Source organism: Chinchilla lanigera, unplaced genomic scaffold (assembly GCF_000276665.1).
Source record: "Chinchilla lanigera isolate Chin_1 unplaced genomic scaffold, ChiLan1.0 scaffold00136, whole genome shotgun sequence".
In the NCBI taxonomy this organism is placed as follows: domain Eukaryota; kingdom Metazoa; phylum Chordata; class Mammalia; order Rodentia; family Chinchillidae; genus Chinchilla; species Chinchilla lanigera.
This window is the reverse complement of record NW_004955537.1, coordinates 580,609-605,013: the sequence shown is the minus strand read 5'-3', so window position 1 is coordinate 605,013 and position 24,405 is coordinate 580,609. Positions and strand designations below refer to the sequence as shown.

Genomic DNA, 24,405 nt, shown 5'->3' with positions numbered 1-24,405 from the left:
TTTTAGACTGAAGTCAAGTCACCCGGTGATGCTCTGTCCCTTAATTGTCCAAGAAAGGGCAGGTCTGATGTTTCTCATGCCTTTTTACTTAATTACAGTAAATAAGCCTACCCACTGGGCTTCAAAAGGGAAGTCAAGTCTCATCCTGAAGGTTATCACTATTATAAGCAGTCTGCTGAGGAGCTGTAGAGTCAAAAATGCAGGCTCCTGAGTAGATGTTGAGACCAGCGAGCATGGGGTTGTAGATTCTGCAACAAATCTTCTGGGCTAAAGCTTTGTGCCTCAAAGTAAAGTTACTGCAAGGTAGAGACTCTTCTTTGGCTTTAATGACCTTGCTTTGGTGCCTTCACACGAAAAAGAACCATTTAAGAGGGAGGCCTTGGGGTTGGTGGCTGGACAATTAGGCAAGGGAGAGCCAAGGCACTTGGAACTGGTGCTGGGTATATGACACAGACACAGACAGACACAGACACCGCTTTCCGAAGCTTTCTCCTGACCCATTACTTGGTAACTTAAGAGGAAGAGAAGTACCTAAAACAGAGCTAAGGATAATATTTGAGCTTTTTTCAAAGAGGAAGTGAGTAAACAAATCCAAGTGCATTTCTATATGAGCCTACATTTCATAAAGGACAGCCCCATGTCACTCACTTTCCAGCTTTTGGTGGGAAAATGACCAAAAATGTTAAGCCTGCAAGTGTTAAGACAATAATTTTTTTCTAATAAAGCTCAAAGGCTGGGGATTTAGCTCAGTGGCACAGGGCCTGCCTGGCAAGCGCAAGGTTGTGAGTTTGATTCCAGGTACTGGAAAAAAACTAAAAAAAAAAAAAAAAAATCTAATAAAGCTCAAGTTTAAATAAAAAGCTAACAAATCTAAGAAATGAAATCTCTCAAGGCACAGAGGAAGCAGCAGCATAATGAAGGAATGAATAAGTTAAATGAAAGCCAAAAACATACTTTGCTGCATGCTCCACTGGGAACTGACTCATGAACATGCAACAAGTGTATTTATGGCCTTCCCCTATACACCTTCCTTTTATTCTCTGTGAATCAAAAGATAGGACTGCCTCATGGGGCCTGTGGGCCTTGGCGTGAGAGAGTGGCTACGACGATTGCTTTGTATAGGTGGAGTGAGGCAAGCTGAGAGAAGCTGCCCAAATGGTTCTATGCAGTGGTGAACCTGAAATAGGATTAAAGCAAAAGGAAAAATAAACACAGTGAAGCAACAAGGTGGGGAGGGCAGAGTGGGAATATAGGTTAAAAACAAAAGAAACATGCACGTGCACACAGAAATGAGTGCAGGTATAAGATGATACATAAAATCATCTTATAATGGGCATTTCCCGTTTTGAGCTGAGAAGGGAGCCATTCAGCCCTGGGGGAGGGCTTACCGGGATCTGCTGGATCTCTCCTGTGTTAGTGATGATCTGCTGCATCACCTGCATAGTCTGTCCCGTACCACTCTGAGCCTGCTGGGCTTGACCCTGTGGCTGGGCCTGGACAATCTGCACCTGCTGACCTTCTCCAACCTGCATCGTCACTGGCGTGGTCTGGAAGAAAGCGTCAAGAGAAAGCTGTTCGAGCTCTGGCTGAGCCTGTATAACTACCAAGGGGCTGACCTGAGATGTTCTTATCCTCTTCCCTACTGCCTAAAAATCCAACACTAATGAGAACCCTTCACCCAGAGTCCTCTGGGTAACAAGAGCATTATCATAGTTACTCCCTGAAATGGGATGGGAAACCCAACCCAGTTTTGGGGCTCATAGTGCAGAATACTTGCTTGGGCCTCAAACATAAAATCCATGCTTCAAATGTTGCAACTTTTCACAGCTCCTCCTATGATAGTAAGGCCCATAAGGCACAGAAAATTAAAAAGTAACCATCTCATCAAAAGTAATCGTGACAGTGTACATGAAAAATGGTCAAACCTGGAGCACGTGAATTTAAAGGAGGGAAAGAAAAGGAAAATGGGATGCATCTACACGAATTTACAAAGTTCAGGAACCTGGACTCCTTCTTAGGCATACAAGACATTGAAAGGAAAATAAAGCACATGGGCTCATCTGTGAGGCTGGGCCCAGTGCACACTGGCTTTTACACCCCACTCAAGCAGCAGAGCAACTTCTGCCCACACTAGCTAAACAGCTGCTCTGGGCCACACCCTGGCTTTCCCACAGGAGAAGTAAACACTGTTAAAACAGCAGACACTGTGAAGACCCGACTCTTAACACAGCCTATCCCTGATTAAAAGAATTCAATAAAGCAAAAACTTAACTTTCTAGAAATGGTAATCTCAGAAATATATATGAAAAAAAAAATATATGACTTGGCAGATTCAGTGTTTCACACATATTGAGTAGCACGCAGTCCTGTGAAGCTTACTCTTTGGTGAGATGATAAAGACTTGAACTGTGCAATCGTCAAGTGTCAACCATTCCTTCACATCTCAAAATGTTACCCCTTGATTGGACCTTTACAGATTACTGAGACAACGGCTCATCTGGTGGCAGTGAATGGAGGTGGGTTAAACTACACTGATACTCCCACTCCCAAGGTTTTAACCCCACTCCAATTTGGAAATGGCCTCTCCCTAGTGTGAACTAAGAACCCTATCAATAAGACAACTCTAGCTTGGGTGTGGTGGCACATGCCTGTAATCCCAGCACTCGGGAAGCTGAGGCAGGAGGAGGATCATTGCAAGTTTGAGGCCAACCTGAGCTACAAGGTGAGCTCAAGGCCAGCCTGAACTGCACAGCAAGACCCTGTCTCAAAAAGATTCCCCCCACCCACCACAAAAAAAATCAAAATAAGACAACTCTGAGTTTCAGTGAGCCATGGGCTTCAGCCAAGGTTGCTATTCTAACGTTCTTAATTCTGACTGCACAAGTCTACTGCACACTACGCATGTAAAGTTACAAGCAAAGGGGATGCATTCTGGGAAGTACAGATGAGATTTCAGGGATTATCAGGTAAAAAGAAATTACTGCAAACTGGAGGAGGATAGGCAAAAAAAGATGGGAGTTCTCAGTAAAAGTATCCGTGATGGCTAGGACAACAAGAAGCATCTCATTTTCAAACCAAAATCTACAACTCAACCTACCCCCAAATTTCCAGAAGAAAGTTTACAATTCATAAAAAGCACAGGTTTTACTTTAGCAAATTACACATTCCTCCCAACTTTGCTTTAATATGTATTCTGTCCTGCAAAGGGTATTTTCACTCAACTTGAAATAGGCGTCACTACAGGTCCAGGGAGGTGTGACCCAGCACGAGGCCACCCTGAAGCAGCAGGACATTACAACAGCTGGGAGGGACTAACTTCACCATCCTCACAAGCCTTATCAGTTCCAGGCCAAACAGGTCTGGCTTGGCAGAAAGGAAAACAGATGAAACTCTTGCTGACTCAAAAGAAAGTATGCTGCCAACTCATCACTGTACTATATCAACCCAATTTTCCCGAGAGGATTCCTAAGGTATTTCTAAATCGTTTCAGGAAAATGAGGGCTTCTGTTAGCATGGCAGCTGCCAAATCACGTCTGGTGTGCCCTGCTGTCAGGGCACAACGGCTATAAGCTCCTTAGGATCATCAGCCAGTCAGGGCCAGCCTTTGGCAGACTCCCCTGATGTTCGTGCTGTAAAGGGATAAAGCCTTTGGCAGGTACACAGCAGGCATGAAGTCCACTGCAGAGGCACAAGCATGAGCCAGAGAAGGTCCCTTGGGCATCACGGTGCAGTGAGTGCCTTGAGGCAAGGACTGGCTGTAATCATCTTTAAACCTCTTCTGCCTAGCACAGCACTGAACACGGAGCAAGCACTCAATAAGTTTCCTGTATGAATAAAAGAGTGGAGAATGAATCCTAAACTCATAATTAATATTTAAATGCATTTGTTTTCTCCCAGGCAAACCCAGTTCCTTACTATAATACAAAAGACTCTCCAGGTGTGCTCCCTAGACTTGCCTAGATGGTCCCCTGCATTACTTTTGCTTGTGCTACACCCTGTCCTGGCATTATCAATCATTCTGTCCTACTTTATTTAACTTCTGGTGGTTCCTCAAAGGCTTGTATCATTCCCTACAGGAACCATCCCTAATCATCTTTGTTAGAATCTTCTTTAGATGTGCTCCCTCAATATCTGGTACACAACTCTAAGCATGTTTTACACTTTCCACATGGCAGATTAGCCTTTGTGGCCCCGATGAGATTATGATTATCTTGAAAATCAGGATTATTTTATTCATGTTTATATTCCCAATACCTATCACACAAGACTTTACTTGGAGAATGATTGTGTGATAAATAAACTAATCACGGACAGATTTTAGATTCAGAGCTCATAGCAGGAGGTCCTCTACAGTCTCATACTCCTGGTAGACAATACTATTCTCAACAGTACTATGGGGGGTGTTGAAAGAATCCTCTGATAATGATTACAAAAAGAGGTCATCTGACACAAATTTGGTAGGGCAGAGAAATGCCAGAGAGAAGAGAGGAGAGTATACAAGTTAGCAACGATGCCTGATTCCCCCTACTCAGCAAACAAATTTTAGTTCTGGCACTGATACACAACAGGCACGAAGTCCACTGAAAAGACCTCTACAAAGAGCCTACAGCTCTTCATGGACCCATTAGAGAGATTACTTTTCCTTCCAAAATTTGTGAGCTCACTTGGGTCCTGAAAATCATCTTGTCCATGGCGTAGTCCTTATCTGACCCAGGGAGGGAAAATGGAGTCCAGAGATGATTAAGTGATACTGCCTCTGTGGCTGCACCTGGGCAAGAGCTCCGGGCTCCAGACTTTAAACCCAGTGCTCTCTCACGATGCGGCTGCCTCCTGGGCCTAGTCGAACTTTCCCCTCCCAAGCCTAAGAGGCACCGGTTTGCAGGGTGGGTGCCCAAAGCAGCTCACACACCTGGCCCTGCTGAGGCTGTGCGATGATGATCTGCCCAGGCTGGATGGTGGTCGTGGAGCTGGTGGTCTGCTGGCCTTGCTGCTGCCCCTGGACTTGGACAGCAGTGGGCTGCTGAGCTAGCGTGAAGTAATACTGGACAGGCTCGGCAGGAGTCACGGACTGGCGCACCTCCTCCTGTGGGGTGGAAGGAGAGGCAGGTAAGAGGAAAGAACCGACTCAGCAACCGCCACAGTGAATTTCCACTCTTCCCCAAACAGGCTATGTGCAGTTGCCTGCTGAATGCTGAGCGCTCCACATTTGAAGCCAAAGGAAAGTGAAATTCGAAGAGACCAGTTGTGCTAAATCAAACTAAAAATAACAGATTCTATAGGCTTCACAAAACATACAGCCAATCTTCTGAAGTACTGAGTAATCATCTACTGCGTGATGAGCTGCAAACGGGCAAATAATTACCATAACTAAATACTATGCACCAGCAGCGCTTGTCAGTAACTGCTGTCAGGGCCTGTGACTGAGAACGCTAATTGCCAGCATTGGGAAGATGCTACCCAAACACCATGCAGCTCAGGCTGGGCTCCATCTCCCAAACAGACAGCATTCTTCTTACTTTGTTCCCACCCACTCTGGGACACAGTGGAGCAAAGGGGACCAGGGCATTTCCTGAGCTAGAATTTCAGACTCAGATATCAGGTTCATGAGCACTGGTAAGTGAGTTGCTCAGCTCTTCACAGCACATCAAAGGCTGCAGTTTCGGAGCGCATGTCTATCCAGCATCATATCTGGTTCTGGTTGTACTTAGCCACAGAAGCGCAACCCCGGGGGCCTGATGGACAGCTCTCTGCTGGGGTGCTGCCTTGGCTGACTAGGGAGTCGCATTCTGTCCGATATGCCGAGTGAAGAGACTGTTCCTTCTTCAGCTGACGTTTTCCATGGCAGAAGGAGTAAACAACCCTCTCCCAGCCACCTTGAGCTCACAGCTGAGAGTGTAGGATGTTTACACACACTACAACATGGTTATGGCCTAGAGGATCTGGGCTTGGTTGGCCCTCGACTACTGACACAGAGATTGGCGTCTGATCCGTAGTCACCTGTGACACGCAATGCCCCTGCCTGGGACAACGAAAACAACAAAACATGCAACCTTTGGGACAAGAATAACATCAAAATATACAATCAATGTAGGCTGGCTGAGTAAAAGTATTAGCTAAATTTACTCACTCCCCTGTTCTGAGTTAGGTCTGCCAGGTTTCAGAAAGAGAAAAAAAAAAAAAAAGTTCTTTACTAATCAGCGACCCTGTGGACTGCCTCAAAGCTCCGCAAAGAGACATTTACAAAGTCAGAATTGCCCTCATCCCCTCAGCAAGCTAGGTACCAAAATGTGCTTCCAGGGTGCTGTGTTCATGATCTGTTTTGGTAACTGCATGTCAAATTTAGCTGTTCTGCTAAAATCTATGAGGGCAAATAAGATCTCTCTCTGGTTCCCCATTGTCCCCACCATTCCCATGCAGGCACTTAGTAGGTGCTGGGACTGCAGACATCTAGCCTCTGACACACTGGGGTCTCTGCATAACAAGGTTCCCTCGGGGTCATAAACCCAGACAGGGGGGCTATTCATCACCTGGGTGTCTAAGCAAGTCCCTTAAACATAAACTGATCACTTAAGTTCTTATGTTCTATGTCTCAGACTCAGTTTAAATCTCAATATGATCACGCTGAGGTAGAAGAAAAGGGAGATCACTTTTACTTACATTAGGTCTCAATTTCTAGAACAACAATGACAATGTCAGATCCATTTCAAGTCCATCTTTTCATCATTATAAACAAGGTCATTCTGGCAACCAAGTCTTGGCTATGACAGGGACAAAACAGTGACACCCCTCTAAGCCATGAAACTGAGGCTAACTGCTCTTTTCAAAATTGCTGAAATAGGTTCAATATACTTTCCACTGAAGTCCTCCTTTGTATCTAATTAAAAACACAAATTATAAATCCAGACCCAACTTGGAAAAGCTCTTGGGTGATGAGAAGATACTGTACAGAGGACCGAGAGCCTCAGCAGCTTGCAGGCAGTCAGTCAAGTGACATGGGGACATTGGCATTTACCAGCCCTAACCTGTGACTGTCTTGTTTCTAGCTGTCCCTGGCGACAGCTAATCTAGCATTGAATACTGTCTTTCTACCAGACAAAAAGCAAACCCTTTAAATACTCCTTTTAGAAGCCAAAACACCTTTTGCCAAAAGTCGTGCAAGTAGGTAGAGAGCTTTTCCTATCCTTCCCATTGCAGCTTCTTAGACGGTTAGTGAACTAGGCAGAGTTAAGGACAGCAGTAAGTATCAGGTAGTGAGGCCTATGCTCATGTGAGGAAAAGGCATGACTGTTCTCAAAGTACTGAGATGAAGGAAGAATATCTCAGGTTCCACACTATGAAGACTCATTATTCTACCAATGGAGGTCAAGCCAGCAAGGGAATGATTCTTGATTTAAGAAATGTGTGAAAAGGTAGTGACATTTCAATGGGCAGGAACTTTCAACTCATAGCTGGGGCAGAAGTCAGACCTCAACAACGTTCTATTTACAGTCTTTACTGCTTCCCTGAGAACAAGTGAGATTTCTAAGTGTCTCTGAGAAGTCAGGGCCCTTAGACCCACAATTCAATATTCTGGCTAGCTCCTTCTCTCAAGAGGGGTACATGGCCCCAAGCACTAGAACAACCCCTGAATATCTAGATCAACCCTGAATGGGGCACTTGCTCAACTTTAGGAGTGGCCTCTCCAACCAGAGAGCCTGGTCTTGCAATCTTTTCAAAAGTTGAGCCTGACAATGCCAGAGAATGATCAACATCACATCTCGGGGCCTCACTACAGTGTTGTGCAGCCAGCCTCAGACTGGGAAAAAAGTACATTCACTTTAATAGCAAGAGTGAACTGCTGGCTCCTTCAGAAAGGGCGAGTTTTGGAGAGTAGGCGCTTTTAAAGGACTTTAGGAGGTGCCAGCCAATTTGGAACTTGGGAAAACTTCATGTCTACAGAGGATTAAAAATGCTATCTTAGAATTTCAGGCCAGCTTTCAGCAATCTTAACCTTTTAAAGGCCAAGCAGCAGCTGTCCCAAATAGGATGCCAATCAATAGCCTGAACACCTACAAAGAACTAAACCCAGGCAGCAAGCTGTTTCAGCTAGACACACTTTAAAAGGAGATGGATCAGAGAATTTTGAGTCTGATACCCAAGAGACTCAGAAGCATTGAGAACTGTGGAGGAAAGGACAGGACAAGACCCCTTTCTCCAGCTGGTCTATCCGGTAGGCAGCTCACAGAGAACAAGGAGTTTGCACAAGGAAATTGAGCAAGGCCTAATTTCATCATTGAGTTTTCCTCCTTGTTTTTAAACGGAGATTTGGAGGGACACATGGAGGGAAAAGTCCAGCAAGGAAAGCAGGTATATTATTTCCCTGAAGAAAAAGAAGTGCACTGAGTTCTTGCTGTGACTTCTCAGAGAGAAGCAAAGCACCCCAAGACGAGGAAATCAAGCCCATGGGCACAAACCTGCAATGTCTCAAAGCCGATGTGCAGCTGGGGACGACCGTGGCAGCCTGCCGCTGTAAACATCCGACTGAAAGCTCCTCTGAACACTTTACAGCTTCCAGTCAAGGATGTTTACAGTAGCAAAGACTGCCCAGAAAAACAGAGCCGCAGTGAAGCACACCCTGCTCCAGTAAGAAGGTGACACAGGGTTTGCTAATCCAAGGCCCTCATGCAGGGTCACAAGGCCAATTAGGATGCCCACCTGTCCTATACTTTCTCTGACTGGTTATTAATATGGGCCAGCATGGGGAGAATAGGGACAGCGTTTGTCACTGATGACTCTTATTTCTGAGGATAATATACTATGAAATAATGTTAAATTTTATTAACAAAATAAAGCAAGCAGAACAAGGAACAGCTTTGCTCCTGCAAGACTGTCACTATTTCTCAAGTGTTTCCACTGCACCTACTGAGTCATGCAAACTGTCTGCCTAAAACAGTGAGCTATAGGACAGGGGTCTGTTACATCATAATTAAGAGCTATATGCACCAAGTGCTGAAAAAACAATTGGTGTGACCACAGGAAAAGGACGGGCCGATGAAAGGGGCAGGCAGAGAGACACAGTCTTTCTTGTGATTGTCAAGAAAACAGTTTAAGTGGTGGTTCTCAATTCTGGCTGCACACTAAAAGTATCTGGGAGCTTTAAAAAGTACTGATGCATAGGCCCCAGCAGCACAGATTCTGATTCAGCTGATGGGGATGGAGCCTGGGACTTTAATCAAACCCCAACAGGTGTTCTTATGTGCAGTCAGGGCAGTATAGAGAGTACAATACAGAGCAAGAGAAAACAAAGTCCACTCACTCCAAATACCATTGTGCACACAAGAGAAGCTGTTTCTTAAAATCTGAAATCTGTAACTCATGAGGAATGATCTCCCATTCCAGATTAAGAACTCTGATAAGACTTCATAAGAAACTCTGAAATGTGCTTCACTCTCCTGTTCCTAACTGAAGTCTTTTTCATTTTGTCTGTTTTCACTGAAATACCACCTCAGAGGCACTGAGTTAAAAGTATCCATAGATGAATGAGAGAAGGGGATGTTAGGGATGGCTGTGGACTGAGAAGAGGAGCAACAGGAACAGCACATGCCTGGCGTGGACAGAGGGACAGCGTATCTGAGGGCAGTGCACCAAGGCCTTGCAGCCTACAGCGTGGCAACGCCTTCCCCGCTCACCTGGCGCTTTGGAGGTTTCAGTTCATCTCTTGGAACAATATCGATGAGAAAGTCAAACTGATCAAATTTTGTTATTGCCATGGCGATATCATTCCTCTGTAACAAAGAAAAACAAAATGAAATTGGCCTTGGGAGAAACTAGTTTTCCTGGCTTTATACCCTCCAAGTAAGAAATGGAAATGACTTTTAAGTGGAACTAAATATGCCTGGCCACATCTACAGCTGAAAAAAGCACAGCCAAATTCATGAACTTCAAATCTGGTAGGGGGAAAAAAAAAAATCAACAGAAAAAGAGATACAGGTAGCTCACACTCTAAAATGGGACACTGGAGCTTCCAATCACTACTTCTTCCTCTGAGGCCCACAGCCCTCCACACAATTGTCAAAAGTATTATCCTCCACCTAAATTAGGACAAACTCAGCAATCTCAACTGGCAAGTCTGGTCATTCTGTGGTTAGCAAGGACAGCGTATTATGCAACTTATAACCTTTTTTACACTCTAAGTAATATTTTGTCTCTGCTTCACAAGTGGTTATAGACTAATCACTTTATATATATTAGGTCCCATGAGACTGTGATTTTAATTTTGGAATTAAAAATTGCAGTGATAAATCTATAGTTTAAATCTGGCTTTAAAGCTGGGCATGGTGGCACATGCCTATAATCCTAGCACTTGGGTGTTTGAGGCAGGAGGACTGCCATGAGTTCGAGGCCAGCCTGGGCTACATAGTGAGTTCGAGGTCAGCCTAAACTGCATAGCAAGACTCCGTCTCAAAAAAAAAAAAAATCTGGTTTTAGCTGAGCATGGTGGTGCACACCTGTAATCCTAGCATTTGGGAGGGTGAGGCAGAAGGTAAATTCAAGGTCAGCTGGAGCTACACAGTAACTTCAAGGCCAGCCTGGACTATACAGCAAGACCCTATTTCCAAAACTCCAAACCAACAAACAAAACAGGTTAAGTGTGAAACTACATTGAAGATATCAATATGTAATACAATAAGCATTGTTAATTCCCTACCACTCTGTCTGTAACTCTGTAATGTCTGTACTGATCCTATGCTATTTTGTAAAATGTTATCGGTCTGTTAGTATTTTCCTCCTTTAATTTCTAAAATAAAATAAAATAAAATAAAAAAAAAAGAGAAAACAGGTTAAGTGTGACAAAAATGTTGAAGTACGCAGAGAACATAGGAGTCAGCTAATGGTACCAAAAACAAGGCTTGCGGGTTTTGTAAAAAATGTGGTATTTCCTTCCTTTGAATAGAATAAGATAAAAACCAACACACTGAATACCTTTAAGATGTGTTTACTGAAAAATTTAAAACAAATTTTAGGGCTGGGGATGTGGCTCAGTGGCACAGTGCCTGCCTGGTAAATGTGAGGCCCTGAGTTTGATTCCCAGTACCAAAACAAAAAGCAAATTTTAAAAATCCAGAAAAATAGTGAACTCTAGTGAAGGATAGGCACACTGAAGCACTCAGGGCAAAGTAAACTTTGAAATGTACTTAAAAATAGGTGATCAATAGGTAAGTAACAGAGATAGGGGATACATTAGTACAACAGAATGTTAATGGTAGAAAATGGTGGCAAACACGTTCACTGTGAACACTGCTTATGTTTGAAAGTCTTCAAAATAATATACCAAGGGAAGAGTCAATCTTCAGCAACCTCTATATACCACAACTTAAGGGAAGGTGACTCATCAGACAAAGTAAGAGGGGATGGAAATTTCCTGTTTTTTCCTTTCCCTGGTATCTGTGATGGCCTCATGCCACTGAAATGCAAAACTCCAGTCCACCCTTCTTGCCAACAACCAGCTTGATAATAAACCTCCCAACTGAAGCAGGCCATATCTGAAAGACTGCCAGGGCTCGTCTGGATCACATTCTTTATGATGTCACCTACTCAAATTATCTAACTCATTCATCTAAGGATAAAATGGACAAGGAAGGAGACTATAATCATCTCCAAAAGTACATCAAAATGTTTAAGAGTACTTTAGAAACATAGACATACTTAAATTGACCTGTCTAAAGTTTTTATTTTGCCTTTTTAATGTTAATACTTTACTGTGCTATTACTCATCTTCAGTAAAATATGACATCTTTAAGCACAACAATCTGATGGATTTTGATACACATTTAGCCAGGTAGGTAACACCCAGATAAGAATATAGAAAGTTCTCTTCTAATCTTTTCTAGTAAATGCCCTTCCCACTGCAACCCCTCCCCACTGCAATCCCTAAACTGGAGGCAATCACAACTCTAATTTTTATCACTGTCATGGTGACAGTGTATGGTACTGTGTACTATGTAAGTTTTTTGTTGAGTTTATTTTGCTTATCATGTCTTTTGAAATTCATCCATGTTATATGGAGCAATAGTTTATTTCTTTTTATTGTTGAGCAGTAATACATGTAATGAATACATCTAGATTCATTTATCTATTACTGTACTGATGGGTGTCTGAGCGGATTCCAGTTCTGGGTTATTATGAATAAGGTTGTTATGCGTATTTTTAGCTAAGAATGTCCACATTCTTTTTGGGTGCCCATCTAGGAGGAGAATGGCAAGTCAGAGTAGGGAATATGTTTAACTACTTTACATTCTAACTAGCAATATATACTTAATCAATACTTAGTACTGTCAATCTTTTTTATTTTAGCCTTTCTAGCATGTGTACATCAGCATCTTAGTACGGTTTCAATTTATATTTACCAGATAACGAATGATGTTGAACACCTTTTCACAACTTGTTGTTTATTTGGGTATCTTCTTTTCTGAAACTGCCATGAGGTCAAGGCCAGCCTGGGCTATACAGTGAGGCAGGTTAGAGTGTTTCCCTATTTTATTTTTTAATCTGAACTGATCCTGAAGGTAACTTTAATAGGATCTTTTTAGGTCTACAGACTTATTTCAAGGCAGTATAAATTGTTTTCCATTTTCCACATGTACATTATTCACTAGTGCTCCCCAGAGCCAGAACAGTGCTTGCATATTGTGGCAGGCCAGTAAACAATTGTAGAATAAACAAACACGTGCATTTCCAATTTTGTAGATAAAGGAAAACAAGAGGAGAAAATGGAATTTACTTTCTTGACTTTATTAAAATACTGTCACTCTTTTTTTTATCTGTCACACTCTGTCTTTTATGTAAGAAACCTTTCCTATAAGAGCCAGGATCTGATCAGGGCTCCTAGAGCTAATCATCAAGATCATTACCTACAATATGAATGTTGAATTGCTAGGTTAAAATAAAATACACAAAAAAGGAACTTCTAGAAGATAGACAAGGGGGGAAAACAGCTAATGATGCTGGTGAAACTGCAGACTTTTCCTGGAATTGTCCTTTCTAGAGTCTTTCAAGGCTTTCAACAGAAACTGTTTACATCTGGAAACAGATTAATACTCTATCACTTGAGTCTCTGTTTAAATGAAGGTTCACCAGTCAGTAAGTTGTAAAAATTATGAGAACTGGAATTCAGGCTTCTTGGTAAGGAAATACTACTATCATTGTGGTTGCAAGGTATGTCTGCATCCCAGTGCAGAGGAGGATGCCAATTACATGTTAACTTGACACAGGCCAAAGGAAGAATAATCTGTGGTCCAAAGCTATGCAAGGGAGAGAGGCAAAGGCTGCTGCTTGGCCCAGTTTTCCCAATGCACATCTGTAGTATTACCTGAAGTGTACGGCGCTTGTTATCCTCTGTGTGGATCCAAGCTCGAAGAGTCAGCTCTGTGATAAAAATCTGGGCTGCCTTGGCAAAGAGCACAGGGGCTTCTGCACTGATCATCTGAAACAGATATAAGCCCTTCCTGTCAATCACCAGCAAATCATCCAAACCTGTCAGTTGTCTCTTGACAAATGTTAAAATATTAGAAGGTAGTAGCTGAAAAGACTCCAAAGTAAAATAAATTCATGAGTAGGGAAAAAGCAGGTAACAAGATGGGAAGAGAGAAAGAATACTTACTGATCTAGCACCTACTATGCAACAGATCCTATGCAAAGTGCTTTCTTACCATCAAAATTTCAAAGAAACTATAGAGTTTAAGAGGGATGGTATGATGTCCCCATGGTCACAGAACCAGTAAATGATAGGGTTTAGATTCTAATCTAAAGAAAGACAACGAGGGAAAAGATAATGATCTTGAAAGCCAATGGATCTGGGTAAAATCTCAGACTTCTCATTTTTCTGGACTTTTTCTAACACTGAAAAAGATAATAACTTTCCATTGTTATCATGGGGACCAAATGAGATACGAAGTACCCAGCACAGGGTTTGGCATATAGTAAGGGCTCGAGTTGTCTTGACGTGTCTGACTTCCAAGTTCAAGCTCTTAGTCAAACAAGACTTTACACCCTTGGTGAGGTGGTTTGCACAAGAAACAGCCACATGAAGCGCTTCAGAATTAAGCAAGTAGGAGATGAGAAATGGGATCTTAGTTCTACCATAATAGGTGAATCACCCCATCTCTTGGCATCTACTTCCATATCTGTCAAATGGAACTAAGAATCCCTATCCTATCAAATCTCACAGAGTTGCTGTGAGAAGGGAGCTAATAAAAGGAAAAACTGTCATAAACTGTTAACTTTCTGGGCAAACACAAGAGATTGTCAGTTTTGAGAGGTAAAGAGTCATAATGGGAGGTAGACTCCCAGGAATACAGAAATGACCAACCCCAAGGAAATCCTCTCACTAGTATAATTCACTCGTGTAAAATAAAGGAAAAAAAAGTATCATCATTAGAAATTTCTTAGAGCTGAGATTAATAAAGATTACAGCAAGATGGTAACATAACAGCACCACCCTGTTGATATGATGATATATGTTATGTATACCACACACTGTGAAAAAATTGGGTGATACCACCTGATTTCAAAAGCAAATACTCAGCATCGTCTCAATTATCTGGAAAAAACTAGGATATGCCAAATTTTCAGAGAAGTATCCTATAATAATTAAAGCCACTTAATTTCAGCTTAGTTTTACGTAGAAACAAAATTTTAAAAAAATGACAGAAACAGTATTTTTAATTAAACTTTAAGCTCTTGAGAAACAAGCAACATCATAACCAACATTTAAGCTTCAAAATGAATGATAAAAATAAATATGATTCACCTTCACATCTTCATCCAGTTTCATAATCTTCTTAATACGAGCGAGTGGGAGTTCTTGTACTCGGAAATCTTTCTGAAATAAGCAACACAAGGTACGTAAGTGGTGGGGACAATCAACAAGGTGGCAGAACACACAGACAGTAGTAAACACTGACTGGCTTAGACCTTCCTTTCAGGAAATATGGTAGAAGAGGCAGGACAGATGAAATAAAGAAAAAAGCATCAAAGAAAAATTCTTAACCCATGCAGAACTTCAAATAATAGTAAGGCTTTAGGAAAAACTCATAATGACTTCAAATACTGCCCTCATGAAAGGCAGCCCCAACCAGTATCAGGGTTCTCTGCCTCAGCACAGTACAGGGTAGATTACACGTGCTTTCTTTCCTTTTTCTTTCTCTCCTAAGAAAGTTTACTGCCTGTAATATGCAGACTAAAATGAGATTTCTGCCTCAAGAGCATTCCTCTAAAATACCAGTTCTTTAGGGACTGTAAAGGCCAGGGTCAGCTGCGCCTGATCACAAGGACCCACACTTCTCAGCTCATGTGACTGGCCTTTCTGACCTTGGCGTTAACCTGACAACAGAAACGGGACAGGCTGCTTTCTCATCACAGCAGCAAAGGCCTTGTCTCCCAAATTCATTTCAGGACGTGAATGGAAGGGAATGGGAAAAAGGCGACAGGGAATTTTCCAGCTGCCTTTTAGCAATAGCCTTGCTACTTTTTTCTTAACAAAAGGACTGGGGCGGAAGAAACATACAACTTTATTGTGGACGGGATTTAGGAAAGGGCTCTTTGACTAGAACTACTCAATTATGTGTTATTTGAGCCTTTTCCTTTTTTATTTTGAAAGTATTGGTATTTAAACACAAGCCTCATGATGGATGCAATTCTAGAAATAAACATCAATTTATGAGTTTCTGAGTTGCAATGAAGAGAAAGGTACAAAGGTAGAGGCTAAGATCAGCAAAATCTGTGCAGGACCAGGTGTCAAGTGGTGGATTCTATATGTGGTCTGAAATGTGACTCATCAAATTCAGTACTATCGCCTAGAAATCTGCATCATCACACTACAAAAGGAGAAGCTATTATTATTTCAGATTTAATGAAAGTAACAAGCACAAGTAAACTCTCTTTTCTAAATCCAGCTGAAAACTTCAAATATATGTCAAAGAAGACACTCGGGGAAACCACCATCTGGCTTTCCAAAGCCTACTTTATGATTATAGAAGAGCAACCATTAAAATAAAATGTAAACCAAAGTAGCTAATTTCTCTACGTAAACCCAAAAAGTTGTTTGGTTACCATTCAGCTCTACAAATTTTAAGTATCAATTTTTCATTTTTTCCTCTTCCAAATCAGGTATCAACATTTTCCTTGCAGGCCCTGGTAAAACTAATCCTGGACTGGCAGAAACTTAGAAGCCCACTTTACTAAAATTTCACCAAAAGGCAATAGCAGGGCATATTCATTCTATTCTTATTCTTATTTTTTTCTCCTCCTTTTCATTTTATTCATTCACACAACCCAACTAATAGTGAGTATATGATGCCTACTAGTAAGTGAAGATGCATGTTTATTCCTGCTTTTGAATAGCTTGTAATTTGTCAGAGACAAGCACATAAAAACATTGCAATTCCTATCCTATACTAGAGGGGAAGGTGTAAAATCTCAGAGGGACATGAAGAACCAGCTGGGGGTGGAAGGAAAGGAGAGGAGCTGCGAAATGTCCCACAGGGACAACAGTGGACCTGTTTCTTTTCCTTTTTTCTTTTTTTTGGTGGACCTGTTTCTAAGAGATGTTAAGAAGGCACCAGGATGTCATTCAGAGAGAAGAGCAAGCACAGAAGCAAAGAGACCCCAAACATGGTCTACTGAAGTTCTCAACATATGACCTGAAACAGAGGGGAACAGTAGGAACAAGCAGGCTGGAAAAAAGTCAGACTCTAAAAGTATTTTTTTTTTTTTTTTTTGGTTTTTCTCTGGTACCGGGAACCGAACTCACGACCTTGTGCTTGCCAGGCAGGCGCTTTGCCGCTGAGCTAAATCCCCAGCCCCTCTAAAAGTATTTTTAAAAAATGTTTATTCACAGAAATCAATCCCTGGTTTTCTTTCTTGTGTAGCACATCACACAAAACGAAGATGTTACCCACAAGTGCCAGAGAGAAAGTGAAGGATGCTAATTCCTTTGGAAGGCCTCCTAAGATGGTACACATAAAATGTGATTATGACCACAAGAGTTAACTTTCTTGGAAGTGTGCTCTCATTTCACTCAGTTGTTTAATATAATTTCCACCAGACTTTCATAATTACTTAACCAAACCCCAAAGCAGATAAAAAAAGACCATCTTCCCAAACTTGAAAGAGTAAAATGCCACTTTAGAAGTCTTATGGGACTATAGTTTAATCAAAAGGAACAAAAAAGGGCACGGATAAAGAGATATCCACCCCTACCTACTAGAGATGTGAAATGAGGCACAAATTTACAGAATGCTTGCTTTAAGTCCCTACGCTAAATACACAGTTTGAGAGAAACTACCTTTCCATGATCTCCAAACCTTAAGGATCTCAAGGGCATGTGTGTAAAGTAGGTTCTGAGGGGTGTGTGTATGTGGGGGTCACTGCTAGCTGTTTCTAAATTCCACCTAGCTTTCCAATCACACAAAAGGGTTTGCAGTCTGTCGGGAGGGAGCCTCTCACTACCAGCAGACTGCAATCCACTGAATCAGCTTCCAATCTGATGCTGCCAGTTACTGGCACTCCTATACTTATGTGAACAGCATTTAAAGCTCCTCACTGGTGCTGACACAAGAAGAGCAAAAGACCACAACTGTTTCCCTCTGCTTTTAGGAGCAGTACCAGTAAATAGATGAGCAGATTCTCTCTCAGAGTAGTCTCATGTTCCTGACCACAATTAAAAAAAAAAAAAAACAAACTGTATTTAAAATGCTGCTATCGGCTTCTCTTTCTTCAAAGGAGCTCCATTCTCTGCCTTCACCCTTGGACATTATCTCTTGCCTTCTAGCACAAACTCCTCAGCTTCTGGTGCACATCTTTTGGCCTCCTGGCATAGACTCTTCAGCCTTCCATTGCAGATCTATTGGCCTCCTGATATGAACTCAAGGGACACTGTACTGAGCTCCAGATCTTGGACTGAATCCTTTCCATCTCCAGGGTGCAGACACCCTCTGCACTCTTCCTCATCCAGTTCTGTGGGTGGCCATCATAAGCCAACCTTGAAATTTCTTATACTGTATACCACGTGTTATATCTGTTTTTCCAGTACAACACTGACTGATACACCACACAATCTAGCAATCCCGTTACTAGATATATATCCAAAGAAATTAAAATCCCTATGTTGAAGAAATATCTGCCCTATTTACAATAGGCATGATGTGGAATTAAGTTTCCATCAACAGAGGAATGGATAAAGAAAATGTGGTAATTATATATATACCATGGAATACTATTTGGTCATAAAAAGAATGAAATGCTGTCATTTGTGACAATATGGAAGAATCTGGAAGATACTAGGTTAAATGAAATAAACCAGCCACAGAAAGACCAAAAAAAAAAAAAAAAAAGCCGTCCTCTGAAACAGCCAAGTTTCAAGAGGCCTGAATTTACTCCGTGACAGTTTGAAGCCAAAGAAAAAGAAAAGTCAGTGGATGTCAGGCTGTACAGAAGAATCCAGAGTTTCAAATAATGATAGAAGTTTCTTCTAGGGCTGGGTAGCTGACATTTGGGAATGTCAAGATCCGAATCCTCCTGCAATCAGTGATTCTCAACTTTGGCTACATGTTGGAATCCCTTGCGAAAAACAAGGTGCCTGAGTTCTCCCAGTTCACCAAATCAGAAAGTCTAGGGGTAGTCTTGGTAGGAGGTTTTTGCAAACTCCTTAGATGATTATGATCCAAAATGAAGGTGAAGGACCACTGCTTTAAAGCTTTGCTTCACGAAGTGGTAACTTCAGGTACAGCAATGGTATCACTTGGAAACACACACATACCCCGGAGAGTCTCAGGCTCCACTTCAAATTTACTAAAACAGTGTCACTTTGAACAAGGTCCCCCCTCCAATGGTTCACCCACAATAAAGTGTGACGAGTACTATTCTACAGGAAGAGCTCACATCTGTTTTGTAAGAGACCACCAGCTTTCATCACCAAGTTCTTATTCAAATAGTTATCTGATTTGATCACAGTGTTAGAAATGTCTTTGTCCAATCTAGAGGCACCAAGGAATGAAAAGATGGTACTATCAATTAAAGGAGTGATTCAGGTATTAAATTATAGCTAAGTGAAGGCTAAACAACATGTAGGGAATAAGTTAAGGACTAGATTTTTCTTTTCACGGCAAGGTGTCGCAAGCTGGTAATCCCAGCACTTGAGGGGCTGAGGCAGGAGGATTGCCATGAGATCCTATTTCCACAAAAAAAAAAAAAAATTTGCCTTTTTCTTCTCCATTTCCAAAGAGGTCCAGAGGGATAAAATTCAATCCCATAAAGTCCACTACAGTCCACTATTGTGGTGTATATTTGTAACCTCAGCACTTGGGAAGCTGAAGCAGAAGAATCACTGTGAGCTCAATGCTACTCTGGGCCACATAGCGAGACCGTCTCAAAAAACCAAAACAAACAAACAACGCTCGTTACTTATTACTCCCTAGAACTCAAAATCTGTTGTACATTTTAATAGAATTTTTAACCAGCTCAAAACTTGGATGAAAAACCGAAAACTTTTAAACACGAAACATGATGGCCCAGCTAAGATAAAAGATAAATTCCTTCTGCAGAACTAAGACCAAAATGACTTGGCCAGAGTGTCTAACACATTATGAAACGTATCAAGCTAGGAAATTTCAATCACACTTTTAGTACTGTTGACATCTGCAAAGGCAAAAACTAAATGCTAAAATGTTTAGCCATGCCCAGCCAGGTGCAGTGGCACATGTTTGTAATCCCAGCACTTGGGAAGCTGAGACGGGGATCATCACACGTTCAAGACCAGCCAGGGCTACACAGTGAGTTCAAGGCCATTCAGAACTACACAGCGAGATCCTATCTCAAACTGTTCCCCCACCAATGTTCAGCCATGCTGCATACGCAGAGGTATAATCAGAAAAGCAGATGCCTGCAAGTGCTGCAGTTACAGCGTCCAAGCACAGAGGAAAAGTAAGTCTTACAAAGGGAAAAATCATCCCAATTTTACTGGATCAAATTCTCACTGAAACTTCTAACTCATGTTACGCTGCACTAAATCTAAAGTGGAGGAGTCTGATTCACTCAAATATTGTGCAGTTACTACATGTCAGACATTTTCTAAGCAGATGATGCCATAGCATCATAGCATGGTAGAGGTCTAGGAGTCTTTTCCAATGACATACAGCAGGAAAATTTCAGTTAAGTCATCAACAGAAGAACAACTAAAGACAACCCCTCCTCCCATCCCCACCCCAGATTGAACCTAGGACTGTACCACATGCTGGGCTAGCACTTTATCACTGGACTACATCCCAGCCCTGCAACTTCTTGCTCTTCCTTCAGTCACAAAACTGAGCCAAACTGAATCTCTTAAAGTTACCAATTCTCTTTAAGCCTCTCATAGACTATTTCTATGCACTAAAATCTGGTCAATAACTCAGTTTGCTTTGTTGGTAATCAAACTTAAAAGGTAAATACAGTAGGTTAAAGATCAAAGGCTGGGGTCTCAAAGAGCTAAGTACCCATGCACACACATGTACACATCAGCACCATTCATATAGCTAGCGGATGGAAACACTGAAGTATCCCTCAGCAGGTGAATGGATGAACAAAATGAGGTATATACATATAATGGGATATAACATTCATCCTTTAAAAAGAGGGAAGTCTTGTCACATGCTACAATACAGATGAAACTGAGGACATTACAGTAAGTGAGATAAGTCCATCACATGACAAATACTGTATGAGTCCACTTATATCAAGTGTCTAAAGCACTCAAGCTCATAGAATCGGAAAATAGAATAGAGGTTACTAGGGGCTAAGAAAGGGGAATTGTTTAATAGGTAGAGTTTCAGGTCTGTAAAGATGAAGAAATTCTAAAGATGTGTTCCACAACAGTGTGAATATAATTAAATCCTAGTGGACATTTAAAATGATTAGGGTGGTAAATTTTGTTTGTTTTTATCGTAACAGCAATAAAACAAAGCCCAGGAAGATACAGAAAAGTTAAGTGCTGAGTGTCCTAATCATCACAGTGTCTCTGACCACTTGCTAGTTCTAGATTTACATCTCTGACCTCCAGCTGGAGCACAGACTTGCTGTGCTGGCCTCAGTCGACAGACTCCAGGAAGGTGCTAGTTTTACATCAGATTAAGCCCAGCACCAAAACCTAGGATGCTTAACCTTTAGATTATACCTCCAAAACAGGAGCAAAATATCCTACTTTCAACTTTATTGTTTCATTATTCGCTCCCTTCTCTTTTCTATCTGACATAGTATGAGTAACTACCACCTTGAGACTGCTACAGAGAAACAGTAACTTGCAGTAGAAACCCACTCTGAATAAAGGTAACTATGAAAAGGCCAAGCCATGTTAAACTGCTGAAAAGCCCTCATGTAAACAAATACCATCTATACATACATCCAGAATATGGATTAGTTTTTTACCCTTAAAGCCAGTGAGCATTTATCACAGAGAGAAGTTATTTCATTGGTTACTTGTTTACAGTCATCTCACCAGCTATATGAGTGTAATGATCCTGCCTCTTGGGTACACCCCTAGATCCACAGAATTCAGCACTGCCACCACACATGCAAAGTAAGTCTTTTGTTGAGTGACTGAATACATTGACCTTGTTTATCAAGGGTATTCTTAGGCCACTAAGCCTAAGCAATTATAATACTAGCTCACAGCAGTAAGGAACCCAGATTCTGCTGGGGTGCTAACAACATATTCTGCACAGAAAGCCCCTGAGATATTTGCTAAAATGGTATCGAAGAGAACCTTCCTCACTAAAGCCATGATGCTATATTCTGAAAACACCCCAATTCTAACCTGCCTCACCTTCTGCTGCCCTCTCATACATATACTTTACTCTTACCCACTACTCCCAACAGAGGAACTCCCAGCAATCCAAAATGCTTGTTCTTCCTGTACACACAAGGCCCTGCCCCGTGGGCCTCTGTGGTTTTACACAATACTCTTCCTGCTGCAAAAGATATACACTCCCGTCCTTTCCACTTCATGAATGCTTACATCTCAAGATCCAACAAGTGCTGCGTTAACACATTCATGACAGGACAGTTATAATTTGTGTGTCTTGTTGTTTAGCAGCTCTGATTTACTTTTATTACTAAAAAGACTGATAGAAGTGATTAGATCTGTTTGTAATACCAGTGGTTCAAGCCACCTGATGGCACAGTCATGCATGTTCCACCAGTGGCTCAAGCCAGTAGGAATGTGTTAAAGCCTTCCCTAATTCAACCAGAAAGAAACAAGTACTATGTCCTCCATGCTCCCATACTACTTTGCCTTTTACTGCTTATCATGCCTGGATCATTAAGTATTTAATAAATACTTACTGACTAAATGACTATGGTTGCAAATGCTAGACTGTAAGCTCAAGGGTCAGGGTTTGAGTCTTCTAAGTCAGTGGTTCTCAGGGGATGAGTTTACTCCAAAGAACATTTGCCAATGTCTGGAGACATTTTTGGTTGTCCCAACTGGGGGAGGGTTGCACTCAGTGAACACAGACCAGGAATGCAGCTAAACACCCTACAATGCACAGGATAGTCCCCTAAAAAAAGAATTACCTGGCCCAAAATGTCAAAAATGTTTCTTTTCAGAAACTCTAATCCAAGTTTATCTCTTAACACCTGGAAGAGTGCCAGGCTCACAACAAATCTGCTTTGAATAAATTGCCCAATAATTTTCACCAAGTTCTAGCAATATGGCAGGGCCACTAAATTAGTCCTAAAAATGAGCTGCAGATACTTGGGGAAGTTGAAATCAGTCTTTCTCCGTTCCTTGTAAGATATGTACACATCAGACCTTCTCCAAGCAAAAGGATACACAGCCCCAAGGAAAGCCACTTATAACATGGACACACTCTGTAGCTACCTCACCTAAGGTAAATTCCATTTTCATTTTCCCATGTATGGGTCAGGAATGCACTAAGCTTTCATATGTGTACTTGAAGTTAAAAAAGTTTTAGGCTGACTTTTTGTTAGTGATTTTTAGAAGTTTCACATTCTTTCTTACCACTGTTAAATTCCGAATTTCTTCCATGACACGAGGCCAGAAGGACTGGAGGCTCTGCTGGGCATCACTGCTGCTAGTACCACCAAACCCTCCTTCTGTGGACATTTCGACAACTAAAACACACAAACACAAAACACATTAGAAATGATAAAGTCAGACTTTGTGATCAGTTAATAATTTTCTTTGTTGATTACTACTGAGAACATATAAAGAACTCAAAAAAAAATCAGACCTCCCAAATTTAAAGACCCAATCCAAAAATGGGCATTTGAGACAAATACAAACTTCTCAGATAATGAAGCAGAAAAGCAAATAAGTATATGAAAAAATGTTCAACATCACTGGTCATTCAAGAGATGCAAATTAAAACAACACTGAAATTTCATCTCACCCCAGAAAGAATGGCTATTATCAAGAAATTAAACCAATAGCAAATGCTGGCAGGGTTATAAGGAAAAAGGAACCCTTCTCTACTGTTGGTGGAAATGTAGACTGGTGTAACCACTGTGAAAATCATTGTGGAGATTTCTCAAAAACCTAGGACTGTTATGTTTGACCTAGTCATTCCCTTCCTGGATATCTTCTCAAAAGAATTAAAAGCATTATACCACAGTGACATATGCACACCCATGTTTATAGCAGCACAGTTTGTAATAGCCAAATCTTAGAAAGAACCCAAGTACCCATCAACTTGTGAATGGATAAAGAAGATATGGCTGTTCTGCCATAAAGAAGGATATGCTTGAGACACTGTCAGGAAAATGGATGCACCTTGAGTCTATACTCTTAACTGAATTAATTCAGATGTGTGTGAATACCACATTATTTCTCTGATGTGGGAAACCAAAAGTGTAAATAAGGACCAAAATGTATTTTGAAATAGGAGGAAAATGTTCAAATGGGGAGGGGAACAAGAGAGAGGGCAAGAGGAAAGGAAAGAAAGGAAAAGTTTAAAAAAAAATGAGAAAAGAAGGAAAACACGGAAACAAAGCTCTGTATGTAGGGAGTGGGAGGAGGGGCTGAACGAAGGGTAGCGAATGGGGGAAAAACAAGGTATATCATGTACAGGTACAAATTTTCTATGATGAAGGTGATCATTCTGTGTATCTAAAATGTACCAATAAAAGCTTTCTCAATTTTCTTTGTGACTGTTTTTACTACTCTGTTCCATTTTTCAGTAGATAAGGTATATACTTGGGCTAGAGAGACTTCTGGCAGATTTAAATCTTAGTAAAAACATTTGGTAGAAAGTTTTCCCTTCAGTGTAGCTTATACCACAAAGACTGAGGAACCTTAACTAAAAAATCAAAAGCTGCTAGAAATCCAAACTGAAATCTGGATGTGAATCAACAGTTTCAACTTCCTCTCAGTGG

At 41.4% G+C, this 24,405-nt stretch overlaps 1 protein-coding gene across 4 annotated transcripts in view; it reads right to left on the bottom strand.

Moving 5' to 3' along the window:
• Positions 1 to 24,405, bottom strand: part of Nfyc (nuclear transcription factor Y, gamma) — a 66,926-nt gene that overhangs the window by 6,446 nt on the left and 36,075 nt on the right. For all 4 annotated transcript variants that reach the window (XM_013507805.1, XM_013507808.1, XM_013507806.1 and 1 more), the window contains exons 2-7: positions 23,033 to 23,145; positions 14,789 to 14,860; positions 13,349 to 13,462; positions 9,669 to 9,764; positions 4,910 to 5,083; positions 1,389 to 1,547 (exon numbers count right to left, since the gene is read on the bottom strand). In XM_013507805.1, the coding sequence (XP_013363259.1) occupies positions 1,389 to 1,547; positions 4,910 to 5,083; positions 9,669 to 9,764; positions 13,349 to 13,462; positions 14,789 to 14,860; positions 23,033 to 23,137 (720 nt within the window). In that variant the 5' untranslated portion in view covers positions 23,138 to 23,145. The remainder of the gene's footprint in view (positions 1 to 1,388; positions 1,548 to 4,909; positions 5,084 to 9,668; positions 9,765 to 13,348; positions 13,463 to 14,788; positions 14,861 to 23,032; positions 23,146 to 24,405) is intronic.